General features: G+C 41.1%; 2 protein-coding genes across 11 annotated transcripts in view; both read left to right on the top strand.

Annotated features, from left to right (window-relative positions):
• LOC135170881 (uncharacterized) overlaps positions 1 to 25528 on the top strand; it is a 59171-nt gene that overhangs the window by 24527 nt on the left and 9116 nt on the right. The window lies entirely within an intron of this gene.
• Positions 6855 to 12413, top strand: LOC135170880 (uncharacterized). Of its 5 annotated transcripts, none has more exons than XM_064137029.1 (3): positions 6855 to 7259; positions 7341 to 7530; positions 9723 to 12413. In XM_064137029.1, the coding sequence occupies exon 3, from the start codon at positions 11019 to 11021 to the stop codon at positions 12411 to 12413; it is 1395 nt and encodes a 464-aa protein (XP_063993099.1). In that variant the 5' UTR covers positions 6855 to 7259; positions 7341 to 7530; positions 9723 to 11018. The 5 variants fall into 5 exon arrangements, with proteins under 5 accessions (XP_063993099.1, XP_063993097.1, XP_063993100.1 ...); XM_064137027.1 differs by having other exon boundaries at positions 6861 to 7259; positions 7341 to 7772; positions 8381 to 12413; XM_064137026.1 differs by having other exon boundaries at positions 6863 to 7259; positions 7341 to 8786.

The following is a 25528-nucleotide window of genomic DNA, read 5'->3' on the forward strand; positions in this document are numbered from 1 at the left end:
CACAACTAATTTTCCTTACCTTTCGAGACATCACTCAATGGAATTTTCCGTGTAACCGGTTTAGTTTTCGGTCTCTTTCGTGCGGGTTGTTCATCTTCTTCCGAATCTGCTTCGTCGGCGAATAATCTTAACTACTATTGTGTGAATCCAGTTCCGGGATGAACCTTTTCTTCCTCTTTTGACTCCCTTGGACCTCTGCTTGCACAGAAGGAATTATATTTGTCACCTGTCTCTCTGCCTCGTCATCCGTATCTCTGGCTTTACTGCCAGTTGGGGTGATCAAGTTCGAAATGACATTCCTTTTTCGCAGCTTTGAACATTGAGCCGTGATCTGTTTCTCTGTCGTTTTGTGAAAACCTTCATTCTCCTCCGATATTGTTATGGCCCCGACTTTATTTTCCCCCCCTCCTATTTTTTGGAACTTGTTGTTGAGAACTCGAACTTGCATCCTCATATATTTTTGTGGTCCCGACTTCATTTTTTTCGCTCCTTCCAATTGCTTGAACCTCTTGCTGGGAACTCGAATTTGCATCCACAATTTTTCTTCCTCCTTCGTTGGTGCCATCCTTTTCATTCACAGGTGTTGCAATTTGTTCAACCTCAGCTTCATCATGACTTTTTACAGTCTGGTGATCATCACCTAAGCCCATGGCACATCGAACATTTTAGCAACACCAAACATATCCCGGCTAACAACTAGCTGTATGTAATGAATCCGATGTATCTCTTGAGCATGACCCATGAAATTAACAAGATCGAAGATTTGATTTTCACATATAATACCACGAGAGCTCCGAAATTATCGGATATTTCCCGATAGGTTCGTTGCAAACAAATGAACGTGTCAAGTTTTCCAGCAAGCTTATTTGTTTGTAGGGGACCTTGAGGGAAATATCAGATAATTTCGAAGTTCGAGTGGCATTCGGGGGATTATTTTTTCCATCCAGATCTTGGATGGAAAAAGTGGGATTTAATTCATATTCCGAGTGGTCCTAAAAAAAATACAATTATTATAAACATTTCAATAATTTTTCTTCGAGTCGGTGTTATTAGCGATGGCTGCAAAAGAGGTCGATGGCTACGGTAGTGGAGGAGGGAGGGTTATGGAATTATTCATCAGATTCACTTCATTCAGTTCATTTTTCTGTAGCTTCTTTACAATGGCTTCGTGGTGCTTCTGATGCAGTTGAAGATAAGGCTGAATTGAATGAGTACTTGCATGTCCAATAAGTTTGATCATCGGCTGGTCTCCAACACCTGATTTGGTTAGATTAGAAACAGTTATCGCACGACTTGAATGATTTGTAATTTTTTTGGTTCCCACATCGATACAGCTTTCGACGCTGACTCCTTCACCCACTTCGCGATCATATTGGGGCCTATAGGAACATCTTTATACCAGCCACTACTACCTGGATTTTTCCAGCTCGGATTTGACGTAAGAAAGAGTCTATCTCTCTTTATTCTGTCAATTCTTTTCTCCTGCAGCCTCCTAAAAAGTCTCACTGGACACCTACTCAAGATTTCAATGTTCTCAGTCAACCACTTACTATCGTCATACTTCTTGCTGCCACCCTGTGCAGTTTTGCTGATTGGATTGTATTCGGATTGTATTCGGATTGTATTCGATTCGTCCTGTCGAATCACCTCCATTTTTCGTCTCTTGTCGGAAGTGATATGTCATAGCCTTCGATCCTTCACCACCCCGCCAAGGTAACTCAAATGAGATGATCATGAACAATTTTTTTGTGATCCTTCAGGTGTTTCTTCATTCCAGAGGGCAACCATTGAATCTCAATCGTCTTCGCCTAGGGCTGCTGCACTTGCCTTGCGTTTTTCTGGTATGGATTGGAGAGCCTTACGTTTCGCACCACGAGCCCCTCTAGCTTCCGTGAAAAGAGCATCAGTGAAAAGATTTATTTTCACGGTGAAATCGGTCGAATATTTATCCTGGCGTAATTTTGCAGTTTTATTCAACATTGTTTTCAGAGTCGCTTCCTTGTAACCATCTCCATCAGACTTTCTCATATTGTACCCTCAGTCTTTCAAAATAGCTTCTAGTTCCTCTTCAGTTGTATCAGCTCTCAACTCGTAATTTCTCACCTTACAAAAGGCAGAAAACGGATTCCAAACTGACGTTGCCGATTTGATTGTGTTGATCGGTGCATTTCCCTTCACTTTGCATCGATCGTCTCCAGAAAACTATCCCCAAATCTATTCATTTTCTATTAAACTTTTCCAATAACCATAATAAAATCCAATCTGTCAGATACAACTGAGGGTTACTTCATCGTTTGTTTTTTTTTTTATATAGGCAACATGCAAAATTTCCAGTGAAATTTCCAAGAATTTCCGCTGAAATACCGTGTTAGCTACACAAAATAACGTCGAATGGTGCAACCCTATTGGCCAAGAGTTGGATGGGAAAAATAATCACATATAATACCACAAGTGCTTCAAAATTATCGAATATTTCCCGATAGATTCGTTGCAAACAAATGAAGGAGTCAAGTTTTTCAGGCTAAAAAATCACGAGTGCGAAGCACGAGTGATTTTTCCTGAAAAACTTGACGACTACTTGACTTGACTTTTAGAGTAGAGGAAGAATCTCAGCGAGAGCTGAGACAAGGGTGGAAAGAGTGCCACCAAGCGATCGGGAAGAGTCTCGCGCTTTAGAATAAAAAAGTTAAGGAATTATTGTGAAGTCTTTTTATTATAAATAAACGTGTATTAATAATATCGAATTTGTTTCTGTCAATCCTTTGCCCGGTATATCCCACATATTTTGGTGGCTCGTCCGGGATATCGGAAAAAGGATTCAGTTCAAAAAGATACGAGTGATTATAAGTGAAAAATGGCGAGTGACAGTGAAAATCGCAACCGAGGAGATGAAGCCAGAACCGCTGCACTAGAAGCACGATTGGAAGAAATGAAGCTCACAGAGATCAAGGAGGAACTACGAAAGAGGAAAATATCGTCAACCGGAAACAAAAACGAACTCACGATAAGGTTGAGAAATGCGATGCATCGAGAAGGATCACAATATTCAGCTCGCGGTCTTCAGAGGACAACTGATACCCGAAATCCAGAAAACGACAATGAAAGTGAAATTAATGAAACGAGTGGTTCAAGTGATAGCGATAGTGAAGAGGGTAATCAGATTAGACGGAGGCATAAACGCAGGACACAGCCGAAACGTCATCAGTACACATTGTCCTTCAAAGATGTCGAAGCTTCACTAGAGAAATTTAGCGTTGAGGACCATATTAGTGTTGTGCGCTGGTTAAACGACTTTGAGGAAGTGGCCGAAACCTGCGAGTGGAGTGATGTACAAAAGGTTGCTTACGCTAAACAGCTGCTCCGAGGATCAGCTAAGACATTTATTAATTTTGTGAAGTGCAGAAAGTGGTCCGTGCTCAAGAAAAATTTGAGAGATGAATTCATGGAAACAGTGGATAGTCACAAAATCCACCAGGAACTATCAAGACGTAGGAAGAAGCAGGAGGAAACGTTTCAATCCTACATTTACAATATGTTAGAGATTGCAGCGCAAGCGGATGTTGATATGCCATCAGTCATTCGATACATGGTCGCAGGGATCCAAGATGATCCAATCAACAAAACACTCTTATATGGAGCCAAAACCATCCGAGAACTCAAAGACCGTTTTTCCCAGTACGAAATGATGAAAAACGAAGCAAAGACGTGAACCAGAGCACCAAAACCAGAGGATAAGCGGAGGGCTGTCAGGTACGACACCAAAGCAGAGACATCAGCTGATTCCAGAGCAGAGCCGTCTAACCGGAAGGGTTGCTACAATTGTGGCGACAAAGGGCATGTTGCACGATTCTGTCCTAACAAGGATAAAGGTACCAAGTGCTTTAAGTGTAAGCAGTGGGGTCATCGTTCAGGAGAGTGCACGAGGCAAAATACTGACGGCGCCGAGAAATCTTCATACGCATCATCCCAGAAGCAGCGAGGGAAACAATTGAAGGAAGTGAAGATCATCGACACCAGGTATTTAGCCGTTATCGACCCGGGAAGTGATCTGAGCTTGATTAATAGAGACACATATAAAAAAATAGGTTCACCAACATTAGGTTATAAAATTGAATTTGACGGGTTAGGTGCGAGAAATAATTGCACTCACGAATCGTTTGAGATTAAGTTAATAGTAGATAATGAGAACTTTAACATTAATTTCCATGTCGTCGATAATACTGTTATGAGGTATCCGGTGCTCATTGGTGCCGATTTCTTGAATCTTGTAGATTTCCGATCAATCGCGGGCAATGTAACTATTAAAAAATTAGCAGATGATACTCTTGAAGACGATGTTCAAATTCCCGAAGTTTTTAAAATAGACGCGATTAATGAAAAAACGTTCGATTTATCCCACATCAACGACACTGACGTATGCAACGAGATTAGAGCCTTAGAACGTAATTACAAACCAAAAAAGACGCGAGATGTCGGAATCGAAATGAAAATTATTTTAGCTGATGAAACGCCAATATATCAGCGACCTAGACGATTATCACATGCCGAAAAAAAAAAAGTTGAGCGGCAGATGACGATGTGGTTAGAGGAAGGCATTATTCGACGCTCAAACTCAGATTTCGCGAGTCCTATCGTTTTAGTATCAAAGAAAAATAAAGAAACGAGAATTTGTGTTGATTTTAGAAAACTCAATCAGAAAATCATAAAAGATCGATATCCATTACCGTTAATTGAGGATCAGTTAGACCGTTTACAAGGCGCGAAGGTTTTCACAGCTATCGATTTGAAAAACGGGTTTTTCCTTGTAAATGTCGCCGAAGAGAGTCGGAAATATACATCATTTGTAACGCCGACCGGGCAGTTCGAGTTCTTAAAAATGCAATTCGGGTTATGCAATTCCCCTGCCGTTTTTCAGAAGTACATTAACGCCGTGTTCAGGGATTTAATATCCAAAGATATCGTTCTCACGTATATGGACGATATAATTATCCCAGCTCGTGATATTGAAGAAGGGCTACAGCGACTAAGACTTCTTATTCGGATAGCACAGACGGCTGGATTAATCATTAATTGGGCCAAGTGTCAATTCGCCCAGACGCGAATCGAATATCTTGGACATGTAATTGAGGATGGTAAGGTCAAACCATCGGAGCATAAGATCAGAGCAGTCATGAAATTCGAACAGCCATAATGTGTACGCGGTATTCAAAGTTTTTTAGGACTGACAGGATACTTCCGAAAATTCATACCGGGTTATGCGCATATCGCTAGACCGTTATCGGATTTACTTAAATCAGACGTAGAATTTAGATTTGGAAATGCACAGGTAGTCATTCAACAGCTTGAAGCATGCACTGTGTAGTTATCCATTATTACACTTATATCGTACCGGAGCGGAGACAGAGTTACACACCGACGCGTCCAAATTAGGGTACGGTGCTATCCTTCTACAGACAGACGAAAATGATAATGCATTTCATCCAGTGTATTTCGCGAGTGGTAAGACGTCGACCGCAGAAGAAAAATATAGCAGTTACGAACTGGAGGTACTTGCGATTATCAAATCATTAAAGAAGTTCCGCGTATATCTATTAGGGATTCCGTTTAAGATTGTGACCGATTGCAAAGCTTTTGCTTTAACCATGAGCAAACAGGATTTGTGTGTTCGGGTAGCGCGATGGGCGTTGTTATTGCAAGAGTTCAATTATGAAATTGAACATCGTCCTGGAAAGAGTATGTTTCATGTAGATGCTTTGAGTCGTAATCCGCTATAAGAGTCTTTATTAATCAACGAAAAAGACGAAAGTTTAATCGCCAGATTCATGAAATGCCAACGCGAGGATAAATATATTAATAGTTTGGTTGAGAATGCATGCGATGAGAAAGGGACGGACTTTGTTGTACAAAATGAATTAGTTTATAGAAGAGTGAAAGATGATGTTTTATTGGTTGTACCAAAAGTCATGCAGTCTCAAATAATTCGGCAAGCGCATGAGCAAGGTCTTTTTGGAATCACAAAGACTGAAGCGTTAAAAAAAAGAGACTTATGGTTGCCACAGTTGAGAGAAAAAGTAGAAAAAGTAGTAAAAAGTTGTATTAATTGTATTGTGAGCGAAAGAAAGCAGGGTAGACAAGAGGGCTTTTTAAATTCAATAGATAAGGGAGAGCTACCGCTTGACACATATCACATTGACCATATGGGCCCTATGACAATTACTAAAAAGAGGTACCGTCATATTTTTGTTGTTGTAGACGCTTTCTCAAAATTTGTATGGTTGTATCCAACGAGATCAACAGACGCCATGGAGGTTATCGATAGATTAACGCAGCAGGCAGTAATATTCGGGAATCCGCGACGTATAATATCGGATCGCGGCAGTGCGTTTACCTCAAACGCATTTCAAAGTTATTGTGAAGACAATAATATTCAGCATTCACTCATTTGTACTGGTCTCCCTAGAGCTAACGGTCAAGTTGAAAGGGTGAACCGTACACTCATTCCTTTATTGACGAAGTTGTCTGCTCCGAAGCCAGATGAATGGTATAGACATATAAATACCGCGCAAATGTTTTTAACACTATTCCTACCAGGACCGGTCAAATGACCGTTTTTAAATTTTCATTTGGAATTTCCTACATTCAACGTATGTGAATCGCCTTTAAACTTTACGACTTTTCCTCATATATATGTATGATATATTTTTCAATATTCACTTATTTTTCTATTGTTTATTTTCCGAGAAAAATTTGTAGTCTGTCTTACCTACCACGAACGGTCATTTGACCGGTAGTACGATTTATACATTTTTGTAAGACTTTCTCTCTAAGACTCAATGCCAAAACTATAAAGTCGTTACAAACGAAAGGTAATGTAGTTATGACACGATTTTATCCGATAAGTGCCTTCCAGAAATTGGTTTACGGCACTTCCAAGTGTTTACAGTTCTCGCTCGACTATCGGGCTAGCGGTGTTTATTTGCTTGATTGATATCCGATACGGTCAAGATCCTCGAATGTTCTACGCCATCTCATCTACTATGACGTAAAATAAATAAACTTGTAACTGAAGGAAATGTATAGACGTCTTCTCACGAATTCAAATCAGTATAGTCTTGCGACACGAACAGAGTGCATCGAACGTGAAAGTCACAAAGAGCATACTTGGCAATCTTTTATTATTATTTTGTAATATTTTATATCGTATTACGTGTTATAAGTGCCATTTTCAAAATAGTGAACAAGACTAACAATACGTCGCAGTAAGTCTCACATTTTATCTTTTATTCTTTTTTTTATCTATTTTGATTTACATTTTCATATTTTAGTTTTTATTTTTGTAGAATATTTGTCCCCAAAATGGCAAGACGTTTAAGGAGTGCGAATGTATTATTAGAGAGAATAAATGATATCGATGCAGAATGTTCTGAAGATGATCAGGAAATTCTGGATATGGAAAATAACAATATGGAAAATTATGATCCACTTGAAACAGATTCGAACACCGATGAGAACGAAGAGAATATTTCGAACGTACGTAGACGACGAAAGAGAAGGAGATTTTTAGTTAGTTCCGATAGTGAGAATGAGGAAGAAGTAAGCGAAATTGCGATGCACGGAACTGTTTGGCAGGAAGTAAAAATAGGGTCTAATCCTGGAAGAGCACCTGGTCATAATATTTTTAGGGAAACATCAGGCCCGACTGTCCCAATTCTGTATGCACGCGGCGCATATGAGGCTAAGAATATAGATATAGCACTTCTATGGAATAAAAAGTGAGGCCCGCCTTTTTTCTCAAATACTATGAGTAGACATGACTTTACGGAGATTATGAGATTTATTCGATTTGACGACAGAAATCAACGAAGCCAACGGTTACAAACCGATAAATTTGCTATGATTTCCGAAGTTTGGTACAAGTTTATTGACAACAGTCAAAATTGTTATAAACCAGGACCATATATTACTATTGACGAACAATTGTTTCCAACGAAAGCAAGGTGTAGTTTTACTCAATACATGCCCAATAAACCGGACAAATTTGGTATCAAATTCTGGTTAGCATCCGATGTGCGTAGCAAATATATAATAAACGGCTTTCCATATTTGGGAAAAGATGAAAGTAGAGAACCCTCAGTTCCTCTTGGAGAGTTTGTCACTATGAAATTAGCAAAACCGTATGTAGGATGTGGAAGAAATATAACCACGGACAACTTTTTTACAAGCCTACCTTTAGCAACAAAACTTTTAGCAAAAAAAACTACGATTGTCGGGACAATTAGAGCAAATAGAAAAGAGCTACCAAGACTGGCAAAACTGAAAAATGACGACATGGCACTTTTTTCAACCAAACTCTATCGCTCAAATAATTGTATGTTGACAGTTTACAAAGCCAAACCAAGGAAGAAAGTTCTAACTCTCAGTTCAATGCACAACTCCGTACAAATTGAAAAAAATGACACCCGAACACCGGAGACAATTCAATTATATAATAGCACCAAGTTTGGCGTAGATGTGACCGACCAAATGGCCAGAAATTATTCGGTAAAATCTAAATCTCGGAGATGGCCTTTACAAGTATTTTTTAATATCTTGGATTTAGCCGGGATAAATGCATGGGTGTTATATAAAGAAACTACGGGAGGAGAAATTACAAGACAGGAATTTCTATTTCAATTGGCAGAAGAACTTGCCACCGAATACCAACAAGAGCTCGGCAAAAAAAATCAACCAATACCCATCGCAAGTACAACTACAGGTTCTCGTGAACGGAAAACATGTCAGATAAGGTATTGTAAAGATAATAAGACGAACACAATCTGTCTAAAATGTAAAAAGTACGTATGCGGAAAATGTACAGTTGAGAAGCCCATTTGTAAAAAATGCGACGAAAACGAATAAAATGTAGATTATGTACTCTTGAATAAAAAAAAATATATTTTTATACTGGTAAGCTGGCTATTGGTCTGCATTCAATATTGAAAAATATAAGTTGTGAAAGACCGGTGATTTGACCAGCCGCGGTAGGAATAGGTATACGTGAAGTGTCGGTAGGAATAGTGTTAAATGCAACTCCCAGTCGAAGTACGGATCAAACGCCATTTAAATTGCTCTTCGGAACAGACATGCGTCTCAAAGAGAACTTAGAGATTCGCGAATTAATTCAGACTGAATGGGTCCAAATGTTCGCGGAAAATCGTAACGAATTAAGGGAAAAGGCAAAAGAGAAAATTCTTAGTGTACAATTAGATAATCAAAAGAATTATAATCAGAAGGGCAAAGAGGCCACGTGTTATCGTGAGGGCGATTTGGTCGCACTCAAGCGAACACAACTAGGTCCAGGACTTAAACTACACCCTAAGTTTTTGGCACCTTATCGCGTAATTAGAAAACTACGGAATGATAGATATGTTGTGCAAAAGGTCGGAGACCATGAAGGTCCACAACAGACATCTACATCGGCTGATTACATGAAGCCATGGGTGTCAGACGATAGTGATTTAGGCGAAGAGTAGACGCAACATTTGAGGGCAAATGTTATGGTCAGGACGGCCGATTGTAGTATCGGAAAATTTTGATAGTTTTATTTTATAGTAGTACTCAGACGAACCAGATTAAGATATTTTAAGTGTAGCCATAATATTATATTGTAGGCATAGTAATAGGTACAATTTACGGGGAAAACCCCATAAATTGCACTAGTTAATAGACAGCTGTATTTTTAGAGAGAGTAAATGAGAGAGGCCCACAGACGTGAATGGGGAAAAACCTTTGCCATTAGTGTGGCCCAGAGACGCCTAGACCAGGTAACGCCGCTAGGGCCTGACCGAGAGTGGGGCAGGACCCAGGGTTGGAGGTAAAAGCCTGACTCGAGAGGACAAGGGTCAGAGTAGAGGAAGAATCTCAGCGAGAGCTGAGACAAGGGTGGAAAGAGTGCCACCAAGCGATCGGGAAGAGTCTCGCGCTTTAGAATAAAGAAGTTAAGGAATTATTGTGAAGTCTTTTTATTATAAATAAACGTGTATTAATAATATCGAATTTGTTTCTGTCAATCCTTTGCCCGATATATCACACATTAGTATTATTTATTAAAAGACAAGATTCTGAAAACCGCGGGCATCCCCCTTGGCGTTCCAAAGCTAATTATTTAAATGTTAATTATCTCATTATGCAATAGCCCTACAGTGTTTTGTCCACAGATCTTGTTTAAACTATAGCTAAAAAACGCCCCCCAACTCAACGACAAGTGATCGATGAATTTCGGATACTTCCGGGGTTCATCGGGTCACTGGTCATCGGTCTCGGTCACCAACTTGAGACCCCCCCCAAATCAGTCTTTCAACGTATCTCCAACGTACCGGTCAACGTAATTCTACGTTTTCGCATTATTCAACGTCTCTCAACTAAATTTCGACCCTCAACGATCCAGGATTTCACACGGGTGAAACCCAACGAACTTTGTGAAACTTGTATAGTTTTTTACAATTAGTGACAATAAACATACGAAGTTTTTATAACTTAGTGTCTTGTGTCTTCAATTGCATCTCACTACACCAATCCCAATTTTTCCGACGCCCGACCACCCAAAACAACGTTCCTCAACTAAACATTGGTCCTTCGAGCCGGATGGTGCGGTAAAAAACAGTGAAAAATTGTGAAAGTGTGGTGAAAATTCAACGGAAAACCAAAAAGGACGCCAAGTCCTATAGTGAAATCAACGGCCCGTGGAATATTCTGGAACATTCCAACGATAATCCCAACGTGAGAACAATAAGAATTTATTGCCCTCGACCCTTTGTGTTGACTTTGTTTACATTCCATCGGGTCTCAAATTTCTCTAACCGCGTGTGACCATTCGGGAGTGCTCGGCCCACTTCGCTCAACTTCGCCAGCAGTCCCCCACTTACTGGGACTGTGCTCAACGAGTGAGGTCGCACCCCACTCAACGTCAACTCAACGGTCGGTACAGAGCAGCGGTCGGTAAAGCTCAACGGTCGGTAACGTAGGTATCAGTTACCAACATGGCAGATGATGGAGAGTACGAGCCAACCCAACCCATTGAAATCAACGTCGAGATCAACCCCGTACCTCCAATCGTCGTTAACCCTCCAGAGACGCAAGCTCCAACCACACAGGAGCATGAAGACTGGGCAACTGCTGTGGAAACCTTTCCTTCAGTCAACATCTCAACTATTAAGACGAGGAAGTCCGAAATACCAACGATGCCATCAACTTCAAGCACACCAACGCAGCTCTCAACAGGAACCGCCAATCAACTAGAGTTTTTGCAAGACAGAATACTAGAATTCAACGCAATTGATGAGGAACTGAGGGAATTAAGAGCCTCAGATACAACGCTGGAGGAACTCAACGGCCATGAGGAGTATTTAAAGGACGCCTGGATCGAATTTGCTGAGCGATCACAGGCATTGATTGCTAATCTACCCCCAGATCACAGCTGGATGACGGGAAAAGCATTTCTCAGAACAGGAGAATTGAAACGTCAGACGCTAAAGAGGATCTGGAAACTCAAAGGGGAGATATCAACGAAGGAGAAATTATCCGCGGGTAGAACAACGACCAGTCAACTGAAAAGAATCGATCTCCCAACATTTCAAGGTAAATTTTCCCAGTGGAAAGAGTTTTCTGATCTGTTTCAGAATCTGGTTGGGAGAAAACCAGACATGTCGCCTGCAGAAAAGCTGGTGAGGCTGAAGGAGGCTCTTAAGGGACCCCCAGCTGAGTTAATCTCGTCCTTCACTGCTACGGACATCAACTACGAGAAGGCATGGGACAAACTTCAACGGCATTATGAAAATCCACGTCTCATCGCCGGACACCTCTTCAACAGGGTGCTCAACTTGCGGCCAATGGCTAAGGGAGACGCCAAGGCCATGATAACCAACGCACACATTGCTCGTGAGACAGTGGACCACCTTATCAGCACCGCCGGGATTCCCAAAGAGGATTTGGGCGAGCAATTCGTTTTTCACTTGCTCAAACGATCAATGGAGGCTGATACTCGCACCACGTGGGAACAGAGGCTGGGAACATCAACGAATTTCATACCTCTGCAGGAGTTAGTCAACTTCCTGGAGTCAACAGCAAGAGGCATGACTCCAGATGATCAACACGAACCAACGGTTCCTCAACGGCCAAAAGAGAAAATTCAACGTGGAAAATCACCACCTCGAGCACGCGTTTATCATGCCACCGAAGCAACAGCTCAAGGAAAGGAGCCTCAACACATTAAGCCTGCTGATTGCTGTGCGTACTGCAACGCCAAGCATTTCATTGGAAAGTGTCCATCATTTCTCAGCCTCTCAGCGCAGAAAAAAACTAGAGCATCTGTCAACAACACGACTATGCTACAACTGCTTCGGTACACACCTGGTGACGAGATGCAAGTGCACTAAATCTTGCATGAAATGTCAACACAGGCACCACACGCTGTTGCACATGGACCCAACAGACAGAGAGAGACCAACGACATCGACAATCAACAGCGGTCCAGAGCAACCATCAACGAGTGCGGAATCAGGTTTGAGTGTTTGATTTATTATAATTTTCATTCATCACTCAGATCATTGATCCTCACTCGTTTTCAACAGGTCGTCCAACATCAACTCAGTCAACTAGATCCAACGAGAATTCAACAGATTCAACGACTAGCCAGGGGATTTACGCCCCCCTGAGTCAAGTCGAAGAATCGACTCAACGGAATTCGAGCAACGTAGAGGACACTAAGTTCTCCCACAAATCAACGGATCAGCGACTAGTGCTCTTGGCTACGGCTAAAGCCAGGGCATTCTCCAAAAGCGGATTCTACACGATCGCCAGAATCCTCATCGATCAAGGCTCAGAGCTTTCATTTATTTCGGAAAGCCTGGTGCATCAACTTCAACTACAACGACGACATTCAACGATCGAACTCATCGGAATTGGTGGAAAACACGCATGTTCAACGAGAGGGATTGTGGCAATCACGCTCCAATCAACGAAACAGCCATTTCAACAAGTTGAGATCAACGCCCACATCCTGCAAAAGCTAACCTCACGGTTACCAACGTTCTCATGCTCATCTGCATCAATCGGATCACTGCAGCAGCTTCAACTGGCAGATGAGAGCTATTCAACACCTGGACCTATCAACATAATTATCGGAGCTGACAACTACGGGAAAATCATCGGCAACGGGATTGAAAAATCCAACGATGATCAATTAGTTGGCCAACTAACAACATTCGGATGGATCTTATCCGGTCCATTATGCAACACAACGTATTCAACGAGGACCTCCTTATCCGCGGCAAGGGGATCTACCAACGAACAATTAACGGAGCTTCTACAAAGATTCTGGGTCCAGGAAGAACCACCAATCTCAACAAATCCAACCAACGAGCTCACACCAGACGAATTAGAGTGTGAAGAACACTTTCAACGCACTCATCAACGAGACTCGTCTGGGCGCTACATTGTGCGACTGCCACTTCGCACATCAACAGCAGCGCTCGGAGAATCGAGGAATAAAGCGCTTCGTCAGCTCCAGTCGGTGAAACGAAGACTAAACGCTAATCCTGACTACAGCAAACTCTACTATGACTTTATCAACGAATACGAAGCACTTGATCACATGCGACGTATACAACAAGTATCAGAACCAGCAACAAACTACTACCTGCCACATCATGGGGTTCTGAGGGAAGATTCGTTAACCACGAAGCTTCGAGTAGTCTTCAACGGCTCCAACAAGACATCAACGGGTATCTCACTCAACGACATCCTCCACGCGGGCGGAAAGCTCCAAGTGGGTGCAATGGATGTACTCACATGGTTGAGACGACATCGACTCGTCTTCGGCACCGACATCGTTAAGATGTTTCGACAAATCAACGTACACCCTGACGATTGGAATCTTCAACGCATTCTTTGGATAGACGAAAATCAACAACTTGTGACATATCAACTAACAACGGTCACATATGGACAGAAATGCTCTCCATGGCTCTCTTTGAGAGTTCTTCAACAACTCGTCAACGATGAAGGTCAACGATTCCCTGCAGCAGTGCTACCGCTAACTAAAGGCCGTTATGTCGACGACATTTACGGTGGAGCGGACTCTGAGGGAGAATTCAAAGAAATGATAATTCAACTTCAACAGATCTGCCAGGCGGGCGGATTTCCACTTCAAAAGTGGACCAGTAATCGCCCAGAGATACTCCAACAGCTCAACTTGTCAACGGGACCGGCAGGTACAGTGCAATTCGCGGAAGCAGTCATCAAAACGCTCGGATTGTGCTGGCATCCAGCAACAGATTTATTTCAATATAAATCTAGAACATTCAACTCAACGAGCTTCACCAAGAGGGTACTTCTATCGGAAATAGCTCAAATTTTCGATCCTCTTGGATTCATCGCACCAGTCATTGTTCGAGGAAAAATACTCATCCAAGAACTATGGCTGCTTAAACTCGCTTGGGATGATCAACTTCCACTCGACTATGTTCGAAGGTGGAAAGAGTTCAGGGAGGAACTCACGCAACTAAATCAACTGTCCATCCCAAGATGGCTAAATCTATCTCCAACGACTACCAACGTACAAATACATGGATTTGCCGACGCATCAACAGCTGCCATGGGAGCAGTCGTTTATCTACGAGTTCAACGAGACAACGAAACACCAACAATCAGCTTGGTGTGTGCAAAAACAAGAGTTGCACCACTGAAAAAGCTGACGATTCCACGCCTGGAGCTAACCGCGGCCCTTCTGCTAACAAAGATTGTCAGCTGGGCACAACGCACATTGGAAATCAACGGAGAGACATACCTTTGGTCTGATTCTTCTGTAGCTTTGGCATGGATCAACAGCCATCCATCGAGATGGAAGGAATTCGTTCACAATAGAGTAACGAAAATCCAGGAAGAGTTACCAACAGCCGTATGGAGACATGTTGGTGGGATTTACAACCCTGCTGACTGCGCTTCACGTGGCATCTCACCGAGCCAACTCAAGGAACATCACCTTTGGTGGAAAGGTCCTGACTGGCTAGCAAAACCGCCGTCAGCCTGGCCACAAAATACAACCAGTTCTCCAACGGAGGTGTCTCTTGAAGAGAGACCAGCAACAGCTCACCCAGTAGCTGCTGAAGCTAGGCAGCATCCACTGACAGAGTTCCTCAACAGATACTCTACTTTATCAAAAGTATTACAAGTCACCGCAACGATGAATCGAGCCATCCAACGACTTAGACGACAACCAACGCCCGATTCATCAGTATTAACAACGATAGAACTCAACGAAGCGAGGACATTCTGGGTTAAGGTAACACAACACCAATACTTTGAATCTGTGTTTCAGAACTTGAACAGAGATATTCAACTACCTCGCCAACATCCAGTGGCCAAGCTCACCCCGAGAATTGATGATCAAGGAATTCTCAGGCTTGTAGGACGACTAAAGAACTCATTGCTTGATCCAGACGAGACTCATCCAATTATCTTACCACGACAATCTCGCCTGACAACGCTCATCATCAACGAAGCTCACCAGAAAACACTCCACGGAGGAGTTCAACTCACCATGGCTCACATCAGACAACGATACTGGATCATTGGTGGCAGAAAGTCAGTGCACGCAGCAATTCTGCGCTGTGCTGTCTGCACCAGATTCAGGGCAACAAGAGCCCAACAGTTAATGGGTCAACTTCCAACAGCCAGAGCAACGCCTTCAAGACCATTCCTGCATACTGGAGTGGACTATGCAGGGCCACTTCCAATCCTGAAGTGGAGACCAACGAACGCGCAACCATCATCGGTTCATATAGCTGTTTTTGTGTGTTTCACAACCTCAGCTGTTCACCTTGAACTGGTCAACAGACAAACAACGGATGCATTTATCGCAGCATACAAAAGATTTACTGGAAGGCGAGGCATTCCAGCTATCATGTATAGTGACAATGCAACGACATTCGAAGGAGCAGCCAACGAACTCAACAGACTATACAACCAAGAATCTCCAGATAACCAACAAATTAGAGCTGCTCTTGCTTCCAACGGAACCCAGTGGAAATTCATCCCACCAAATGCTCCTCACTTCGGAGGCAAGTGGGAGGCCGCTGTAAAGTCAACGAAGTATCATCTACGACGAGTATTAGGAACAACAACGTTAACATACGAAGAGCTCAACACGATCCTGATACAAATCGAGGCCTGTCTCAACTCACGGCCTATTGTTCCGATGAGAGATGACCCAGATGACCTTCAGGCTCTCACACCAGGACACTTCCTCATCGGAGAACCTCTTCAACTACTCCCGGAGCCATCTCAACTCAACACAAATATCAACAAAATCACACGATGGAATCTGGTGACCCAGAAAATACAACAATTCTGGTCGAGATGGTCCAGGGAGTGTCTTCAACGTTACCACTCCATCTACAAGTGGAATCAACAGCAACGCAACATCAAGGTGGGAGATATGGTCCTGATGATCAATGATGATCTCCCTCCAGCACGTTGGCCACTGGCGCGAGTCATTGCGGTAAGGCTAGGGGCTGATGGACTAGTGAGGGTCGCAGAACTGCTCACAGCAACACCAGAAGTCCCAACGAATCCAGATGGATCACCATCGACACAGAACATTCGGGTTCAACGACATCAATACACCAGACCGATAGCAAAACTTTGCTTGCTACCAACGGACCCAACACCAGCAGACCAACAAGATGACAACTAGAGATTACCATCAACAGAGGATTCATCACGCCTGATGAATGCGGGCGGGATGTTTAAACTATAGCTAAAAAACGCCCCCCAACTCAACGACAAGTGATCGATGAATTTCGGATACTTCCGGGGTTCATCGGGTCACTGGTCATCGGTCTCGGTCACCAACTTGAGACCCCCCCCAAATCAGTCTTTCAACGTATCTCCAACGTACCGGTCAACGTAATTCTACCTTTTCGCATTATTCAACGTCTCTCAACTAAATTTCGACCCTCAACGATCCAGGATTTCACACGGGTGAAACCCAACGAACTTTGTGAAACTTGTGTAGTTTTTTACAATTAGTGACAATAAACATACGAAGTTTTTATAACTTAGTGTCTTGTGTCTTCAATTGCATCTCACTACACCAATCCCAATTTTTCCGACGCCCGACCACCCAAAACAACGTTCCTCAACTAAACAGATCTTTTTCATTGTAAATTTAATTTACAACAAGAAAGGTCTCTTGACAAAATCCTGTAAAAGAGCTTCTTATCGAGATAATTGATAATAAACAATCGAGGTAAAAATTCCGAGGGGATAGCTCGCGATTTTCGCGGAATCCGGAGCAATAACCGCATTATCTTGATTATCACGTAAACAAATGGATTGACGGGATTCCACCAGGAGACATTTATTGTAGAAAATTTGATTCTCTGCAAAAAATGTCTTGTGACAAAAGGCCGTAACGACCCTGTCCCCCTTCTCAACCCTGGACTGGGCCCTAATCGCGTCACGTGGTGCTAACATCGCTGGACCACGCTGGCTACAACGATCTCCGCCTGTCACATCTGTGGGCCTCATAAATCCACAAATTATGACCCTCTAAGTACTTCTATAGTACAGACTTGCATTCCTGTACCAATCTGTGTCTATTTGCGGGGTTTCCCCACAAATAGCACCTACGCTAAAACTACTGTATAACTTATAGCTCTAGACTGTCTAAATAAAATACGAAGAACATCTGTCGATAATACTTGACAGATTATTATTTCTACTGGGGATTTCCCCATAATTATTCCCGATACTACATTTCTATTCTCAAATTGAGGTTTTCTTGGTGAGTTATTATTATCATCCACAGAATCTATTGACTCTCCCCCTCCCATAATCCCTTGATCTTTTCGGAGTAGTGACCTTTCAACTGGTGATCTGGAATGATCGAGTTTCGAAGTCTCTCCATCCTCTTTGCCGTTAGTTAAAATTTGTTCATTCGCGATTTCATAATTTACAGGACTCCTGCTTTCTACAATAGGAGAAATCATGGGATTGTCCACTGGTGAGAATGCAGATGGTGATATGGAATGAATTGCCATTTCCTTCGTGTTGGGACCCTGTATGTGTGCGTGTGATTGTTTTGTATGCTCAGTATTTTGGCATTTGAGACAATAAACCATCTAATTGTAAAAAATCCTAAAGCTCATCTGTTAGGACGTATTGTAAACTAAATGTTGGCGGCATGCGTCCTTCACTCAGGCCATGCCATAAAGTTCGTTTAAGATTAAGGGTCAGGTAATACCATAACCTGACCATCAACTATTTTAGTTTGGGTTGGTTCATACAACCAAATTTGCATGAAAATTTAAGCCTTATTATGGGTCCCTCTTGCCTGAAGAGAGTGGGCGAGACCCTAAACGATTTTGTAGAATTAGCTGTAGGGTTAGTTACACTCGAACGTTGCAAGGAAGAAGTCGTCGCTTCTAACCTATTGTCATTTGCAAACTTGATACAAATAAACTTAAGGTTTTACACAAGTGCAGTATTCCCTTCATTTATTAAAGGCGCATCCGATTAATTTCGCGTGCGCGACATATACACGAGTTCACCGAGTGAGTGAGACCTTCGTGGCATATGTTTATACGCTTCAGAACACTTCGCTTGACTGCTTGGGAAAGATGACATTTTCGGAGTTGATGTGGTGCCATCAATATGTTCCGCTTCCAATGTGCGAATCATTCGTGGGTATTTGCTCTGCTGATTGAGAAACATCGACACTTTCTGGATTTTTTTCACTGCTCACTATCATTTGACTGTCTGAGTCATCGGAAGGAATCTGCCTATTGAACGAGTTACCTAAGTCACAAGATGATGATGATGAAACTCTTGATGCCGAATTTGTCAACCCTCCATCTTCTTTTGTCACTTGATTGCGTAGAACTGGCGTTATTTTCGAACTTATGGTAGGCAAAGTCACTTCCGATGTCTGTTTCTCTATGGATATCTTTTCATATAGTGGAGGTGACAAGGTGATGATAGTTCCTGATTGTTCTTGCAGTTTACTATCTGCCTCACCTGAACAACTCGGATCAACCTCTATGGCTTGTGTCTGTACCCTGGCCATTTTTTCTACAACTGTAGCGGGAGCAGCAGTTAGATTGGCAGCTGCTGGTGATTAGGATGGCTCATAGGTGAAGGAAATCGAATTTCACCCTGCCTATTCGTGGTACACATAGCTAAAAATATCAGGATCATATGTGAATTTTTTCGGATTTTTAAAAACATTTTTAGATGTTGCGCCAACTGGTTTCATTTCGTATGGACTTTTACACGTGACGGACAGACCAAATGCAATAATAATTTTTTTTACATACAATGACTCGACCTTTCGTTATGAACTCTCGTACACTTTCCGGCAGAAAGGCTAAGAGTAAGATAAGATTTTTCTCCCAACATAAAAACGATTTGTTATGAAAATAAAAATCGTAATTTCTGTTCAATTTAGGGATTTTTGGTGGTGTCTACGACGCTTCGGGAATTTTCGATATTCTTCTCGATTCGGTTAGATGATCATTGAACTATCTGACTATCATTTAGAGGGAAGAAATTTTTTTTTGCAAATGCAATGTGGTGAAAAACAGGAAAGAAAATTGTCAAATTTTCGTGTAGAGACAGGTGTCCGACTCATCCGGTGCTTTTATGACGGTTATATACAGTGAAATGGAACCCAGGCAAAAAAATTTGGCGTGCCAGACTGACCTTTCCTGGAAAGGAACTGAACCCTTAGTACGTTAAGCTGGTTATGGCATATAATTTCATTTCGAATATGAAGATCTCTCAATTATTGTTATTTTTATTACAAAATAGACATTGTTAATTTAATCAATTTACAGAAATTTCAACAAAATTTGAATCGTAAAAATAGCTTAATCCTAAGTATAATTCATTACATAATACTGACAATTCTCGAATGACACTGACGCTCAAATAGTTCATTGTACTTTGATTACTCTAAGTTTATTGTGAAACATGATTTCATATGAAAATTCAACACTGATCTCAATTCGGAACGCTTTCAATTTGTTTTCTGAAGGGCTATTTCGTGTCACTGGCAATATCCACCGATGAATTATTCAAATAGTCTTCAAATGAAAACTTCAAACTTTCTTTTGGGCAACCAGCTGTTAATTCCCGCAATTTTTTCACTACCAGCAAAGCATCTTGTTTACTGTTTTCACTCTTCGTGAGCAAACCATTGTACTCGCTACGAGAGCGACGCTTCTCTCAGCTACATCGTTTGTCACGAGAAGTGATCTCACACTTTTGGAAGCCTTTATATAATCTTCTCTTTGCGCCCACGTTGTTGGATTGACATCCAAAAAATGAGAGTCTAGATTCAAAATTTTGAAAAATTCGATTGTGTTCTATGTCACAAATCTAGCTAAATCCGATTCTTGGATAAATTTTCGATCCTTCATTCTTGATTTTCTCTTTCTTCGATCACTCTTAAGCGCAGGACGAGATTTTATAGCCTCACACATTTTCCTCTTACAGTCTACATCTAAATTTTCATCAAAAAAAGCGAGAGCTATCAGTTTTTCCGATAAGTACCATAGATGATTCCCAAATTTTTCAAATACCGCATTGCAGACTTTCGATGATGGAATGCTCGGATCAGCTGTTAATCGCTTCAACAGCTCCAAATCATTCTTGGCAGCTTCAACAGTATTTGAAGCTGTGAACCAACTCTTTTGGTACAGAGAAACCACAAAAAGCCAATAGGAGACCCAACAAAATTCTGCCTGTTCCATTCTTCATCACTTCCACTTGTTTCTGGTGTGCAATATCAAATAAGTCATCGAGCATGCACTTGAAATCAATCACCTTGATTTGTACATTGATACATTTCTCCCTTCGCACAGGACCATTCTTGCAGACATTTCTGTATTCACGCAGTAATTTCTCTAATTTGTCGCTAGCATTACACTGTTTTATAATTGGGATTTCCGCATATTCCTAAAATATTGCACACTTGCGAACGACACATTTAGCAGCTTCACGAACTGTTAATTTTGGCGTGGCGTGCCTCGTGTCATGAAAAAAACACTCTAAAATTTGCTTCTTCGAAGGCAATTGATTACCTCGAATTTCTGGTGTTTCATTCCCAATTAATGAGATTTCGGTAGCTAGCCGCGTTTGTGGCATTTTGTCACACACTGTTGCGTAAATTGGAAATTTGCACGTTAATTTTCACTTTCAAAATTTCTTTAATGCTAGCTCCTTTAAAGTCGTACTCAGACTGATCCTCGACTGTCCGATCGGACTGACCATTAGTACAGACAAGACAATGCCAAAAACTCCATTGCCAGAAGGCAAAATAGTGGGAGGCGGGAACGCGGATTGAAGACTTCACCTGCTAAGATCATAAATTTCGCCACAGTCACTAAGGTTCCTCGAACGACATTAGTCATTTAGGTATACCATCCGACCGGAAAGAATTCAACGAAATTACCGAGTTTTACAGTTGTATGAAATACATCATTCTCAAAATTTTCCACGAAAAATTAGAGTATACTATGCGAAATATTATACTTTGAAAATTCAATGATAATTAGAATGTAATTTCTGACTTTGTTGAATTGAATTGCATAAATTCTAAATCTTCATTCTTCAATCCTCACAGTTGATGTCATTCCCAACAGAATGACAGCTTAAATATCCACAATAGAGATCATACATTTTTTATGTATTTATAAAATTTGTCTCTCAACGCGTTCTATGGGTCATAAAAAAACATCCCACGAAAACAATTTTCAAGTGGATAATTAACTGCCGTGATGTCACAGCACGCTTGTGGCCTGCAAAACGTGCACTTTTCAATAAACGCTTCTGATTGAAAAAGGCAAGCTGGAGCGTTATAAAAATTATTTATATGATTGTCAAAACTTTATAGTACAAAAAAAATATCGGGTATAAACAAATTTCATTCATGAACAAAAAGTACCTGAATAAAATTGCGTCGATACTGTGTTTTATTTTGAACTTTCTGGAGTCGTAAATTCCAGAAATCCGACTTGATCAGGACAGTATCTGCAATTTTCACTACACGCCGAAATGATCTTTGTGTAGTTGTTTGTTAACGAAAAAAAAGGGGAAATTCAATGAGGAGACTTGAGGAGGAGGTGACCTTGATTGATGAACACTTGAAATTATTTTATTTAATTTTAATATTTGTTATAGAGAGACAATACATAAGGGTACCTCCGATGAGGTGTTTCTTCTAAGAGATGAGATTTGGAACTAAACTAAATTGTCAAAATGAATTAGTCAAAAAATGATCTGTGATGGGAGGGATAATGTTTTAATTGGAGAATTCGGAAATGCAGGAACTAGGGAGAGGGAAAAATTGGCGCCTTGGGCCTATTCCCCAATAAAAGGTGTCTGGGTGAAAATGTTGTGGGACTATTGAGGGTCGAGTGCTATAAATGGTCAGACCGTAAAACAATTCTGAAGGGTCTAATGGAGGTATTAGAGAAATGATTTAAGTGAATTTATGGATTTACAATTTTTTCTAAAGCATAAGGCTGAGTGGGATAAATAATTCTAAAAGGTATTAAACAAAAAAATGAAAAACTAAGAAATTGAATTGACTGCATATTGAAGCTTGTTAATTTCGCGTACTTGAGACGCAACAGTACCCCTCGGCTTTGGCTTACATTTCAACTAGATGCTATTGTGAAAATTCCAAATAAACACAAAAAATAGTGACTAGAAAATTAATATGACTCATCAACAAAATTGATTTTTGATGTTTCGTAAAGGTCGGAAGAAAGCCTCTTAGGTACTACCTGGACGACACCCGAAGCACCACCCGCGGTCATTCCTACTACCTGACACGGGACCGTCATTGAGGGTATTTAACTTCTACCCAATTTTTATAACCCTTAACTGCCAGTAGGTCAGACATTTTACTTGAACTGAAAATGCTTCGCGCAACCACTACAATTTGTTTAAATTTTTTTTGGAAAATTTTCTTGGGTTGTCGATTAATGGAAGAATCATTTTCTGGGATAGGCTCGCAAACATTAGGGGCTCCGAAAAAACAGACCCTCCTACTGGTGATTGGTGTGGTGAGTCTGAATTCATTGACGTTTTTCCCACACGATTGCTAGAAACAGACGAGATTTGCAGATTCGATGTGGGGGAACATATTTGTGGGGGAGTCATTAAAATCTGTTCGTTTGTTGATGTATTCACAGAAAATGGATTAGAGAAGCATCGAGACTTTCTGGATTCCCTAGTTGTCGACTGTCCTTGCCGTTTGGCGAGACCTGCTTACTCTGTGTTGCATGGCCAGGCATTGTGGGTAACTGCATCTTCATAGTTTCTTGATCAGCTTCAACGTGAGGAATACGCGGACCGTAAGATGACGGCAATGGAAATTCTGATTCTGAATCTATAGTGTTGTCAATCATTTCATTGTATCAGACTGGTAGTATGTTCAGGGCTGGTGTAGTAGTATCTGCATGAAACCTCCGCTTCTCCGGTGATCTTTCTGTTTCATATGACGGAGGTGGACAGGCCATAATAATTTCTGAATGATGTCCTAGTGGGCTCTCTACCTCATCTATAGAAGTCAGCTCATCTCTTTTTGCATCAGAAGTCATCTTTCGTACCGGTATCTCGAAGAGTTTTTCAGTCACTGCAATACGAAAAGTAGGTTTATCGACAGCGAAAATTACGGAAGTTCCATATGGCTCGCTCTTCGCAATATTTCTAATTTTCATTACCTTATTTGGAGTACCAAGAAATGTTGAAATAATTGATAAAGGAGGATTAAGGGGACGAAAGTTACCTCTAGACTCGCACGTTGGAATACTGTTAGTATTCTGTTTAGTTATGCATTTCTTATTTTTACCAGTTTCGAGATTAATTCTTCCTCGGGATATCAACTCCCATACTGATGATGTCTTGCCAGCTAACAAACTCGCCCTTGCTGACAAACTCGCCTGTTTCGAAGTGGAATTATCCAATTCTTTATTTAAAGAAATCATCTCAGGAATATCACATGAAAGCAAGCCTACTGTATTTCTACAATGTTGTGTTTGAGGTTCCATATGAATTGGACTGTGTTGCTGTCCAAGAGGAAATGATTTTTGTATGAGATTTAGTTGCAAACAAAACTCGTGCAGCGATAGTTCTCTCTCCTCCATTCCCTCTTTGCTTTCAATTGTTGGATTTCTTGAATCAGCTCCTACTTCGGCAACCTTCAGTTTTTTTTCTCATAGGGGGACACCTGATATTTTTCATCAATGTTTGAAGGTGCCGCAATTAATGTAATGCATGTGAAATTTACGGTAGCTTCTTTCTTCTGGCCCTTTTTTTGTATGTGGGACTTCCACGTTATTCGTCTTCTTCGTTTCGAGATCGTCCGGGTTATCCCCAACCACAATAGGTTTTTGTGCATCAAAAAGTAACCGCCTTCATTGGATTTTGTGTTTAGGGTTATTTTATCCCCATCTTCAACGTTGATGCCTTTTAACATAAAAAATGGAATTGTCATGTGATCATCAATCGAAAATGAACAGTGAATAGCATAACTGAAATAGAAAACAGCGCCAAAAATCTAAAAAAATCCTCTACTCCTATACTTTGTGACCTTGCCTTCGAGGAATTTTATAACAATTAATTCCTCTCGCCCGAATCACCAATAGTGGGCGAATTTTCCCTTTCAATATTTTAATATTGAAAAGAAAGGCCTGTAAATTGGATTATTTTAAATGGGGGGAAAAAGAAAGACTCGGGTGAAATTTCAGTATAATTGAGCATATCATGAAAATGTGGGTTTCTTTTATAATTTTTTATGTAACAAAACTCTTTCAGGCCTTTTGACTAATTTCTAGGGAAGGGGTAAGGCCGACCACCCTGCACCACATGCCTGATTCAATATTATAAAAGAAAATGGCAAGATTCTAATAAGATGCAAAATTGAGGGAAAAGTAGGAGGGGAACGATTAACTTGTATTTAATCAAAAAGAACTAAAGGGGGGGAATACAAATAATGTTTTATATCGCGGGAATATTGCGTTCAATCTCGAACTCTTTGGAGTTGTAAATTCCAAAGATCTGACCTACACCGAACAATATTTGCAATAATTGTTACACGCTGAGGTATTCGTTATGTAGTTGTTTTATTTTGACAATTCGATTTTTTCTTTTAGTCGAACATGAAGATATTTTATTCGTTACAAGAGGACCTCCGTTGAAGTGTTTTCCTTACGAGCTAGCGATCAAGACTATTAAAAAATATTAAAGTTGAAGATAAATTGGAATTTCAAAGTGGGCGGGATGTCAAAGTTGAGGAGGAAGATATTTCTCTTAATTTCAAAGGATTGGTCGAGAGGACTTGTGATGGGAGGGACGGTAATTGCGATTGGAAAGGTGTCGTGGAAATTTTGGAAGAGCAGGAAGTATGGAGAGAGGGAGAAATTGGCGCGCCTTGGGCCTATACCCCAATAAACGACATTTGGGTGAGAATATTGAGGGA

This window comes from Diachasmimorpha longicaudata, chromosome 18, assembly GCF_034640455.1.
Source record: "Diachasmimorpha longicaudata isolate KC_UGA_2023 chromosome 18, iyDiaLong2, whole genome shotgun sequence".
In the NCBI taxonomy this organism is placed as follows: domain Eukaryota; kingdom Metazoa; phylum Arthropoda; class Insecta; order Hymenoptera; family Braconidae; genus Diachasmimorpha; species Diachasmimorpha longicaudata.

Excerpts from the sequence above, each read along its gene's own strand:
- LOC135170880 (XM_064137029.1), top strand. The coding sequence starts at position 11,019 with ATGGCAGATGATGGAGAGTACGAGCCAACCCAACCCATTGAAATCAAC.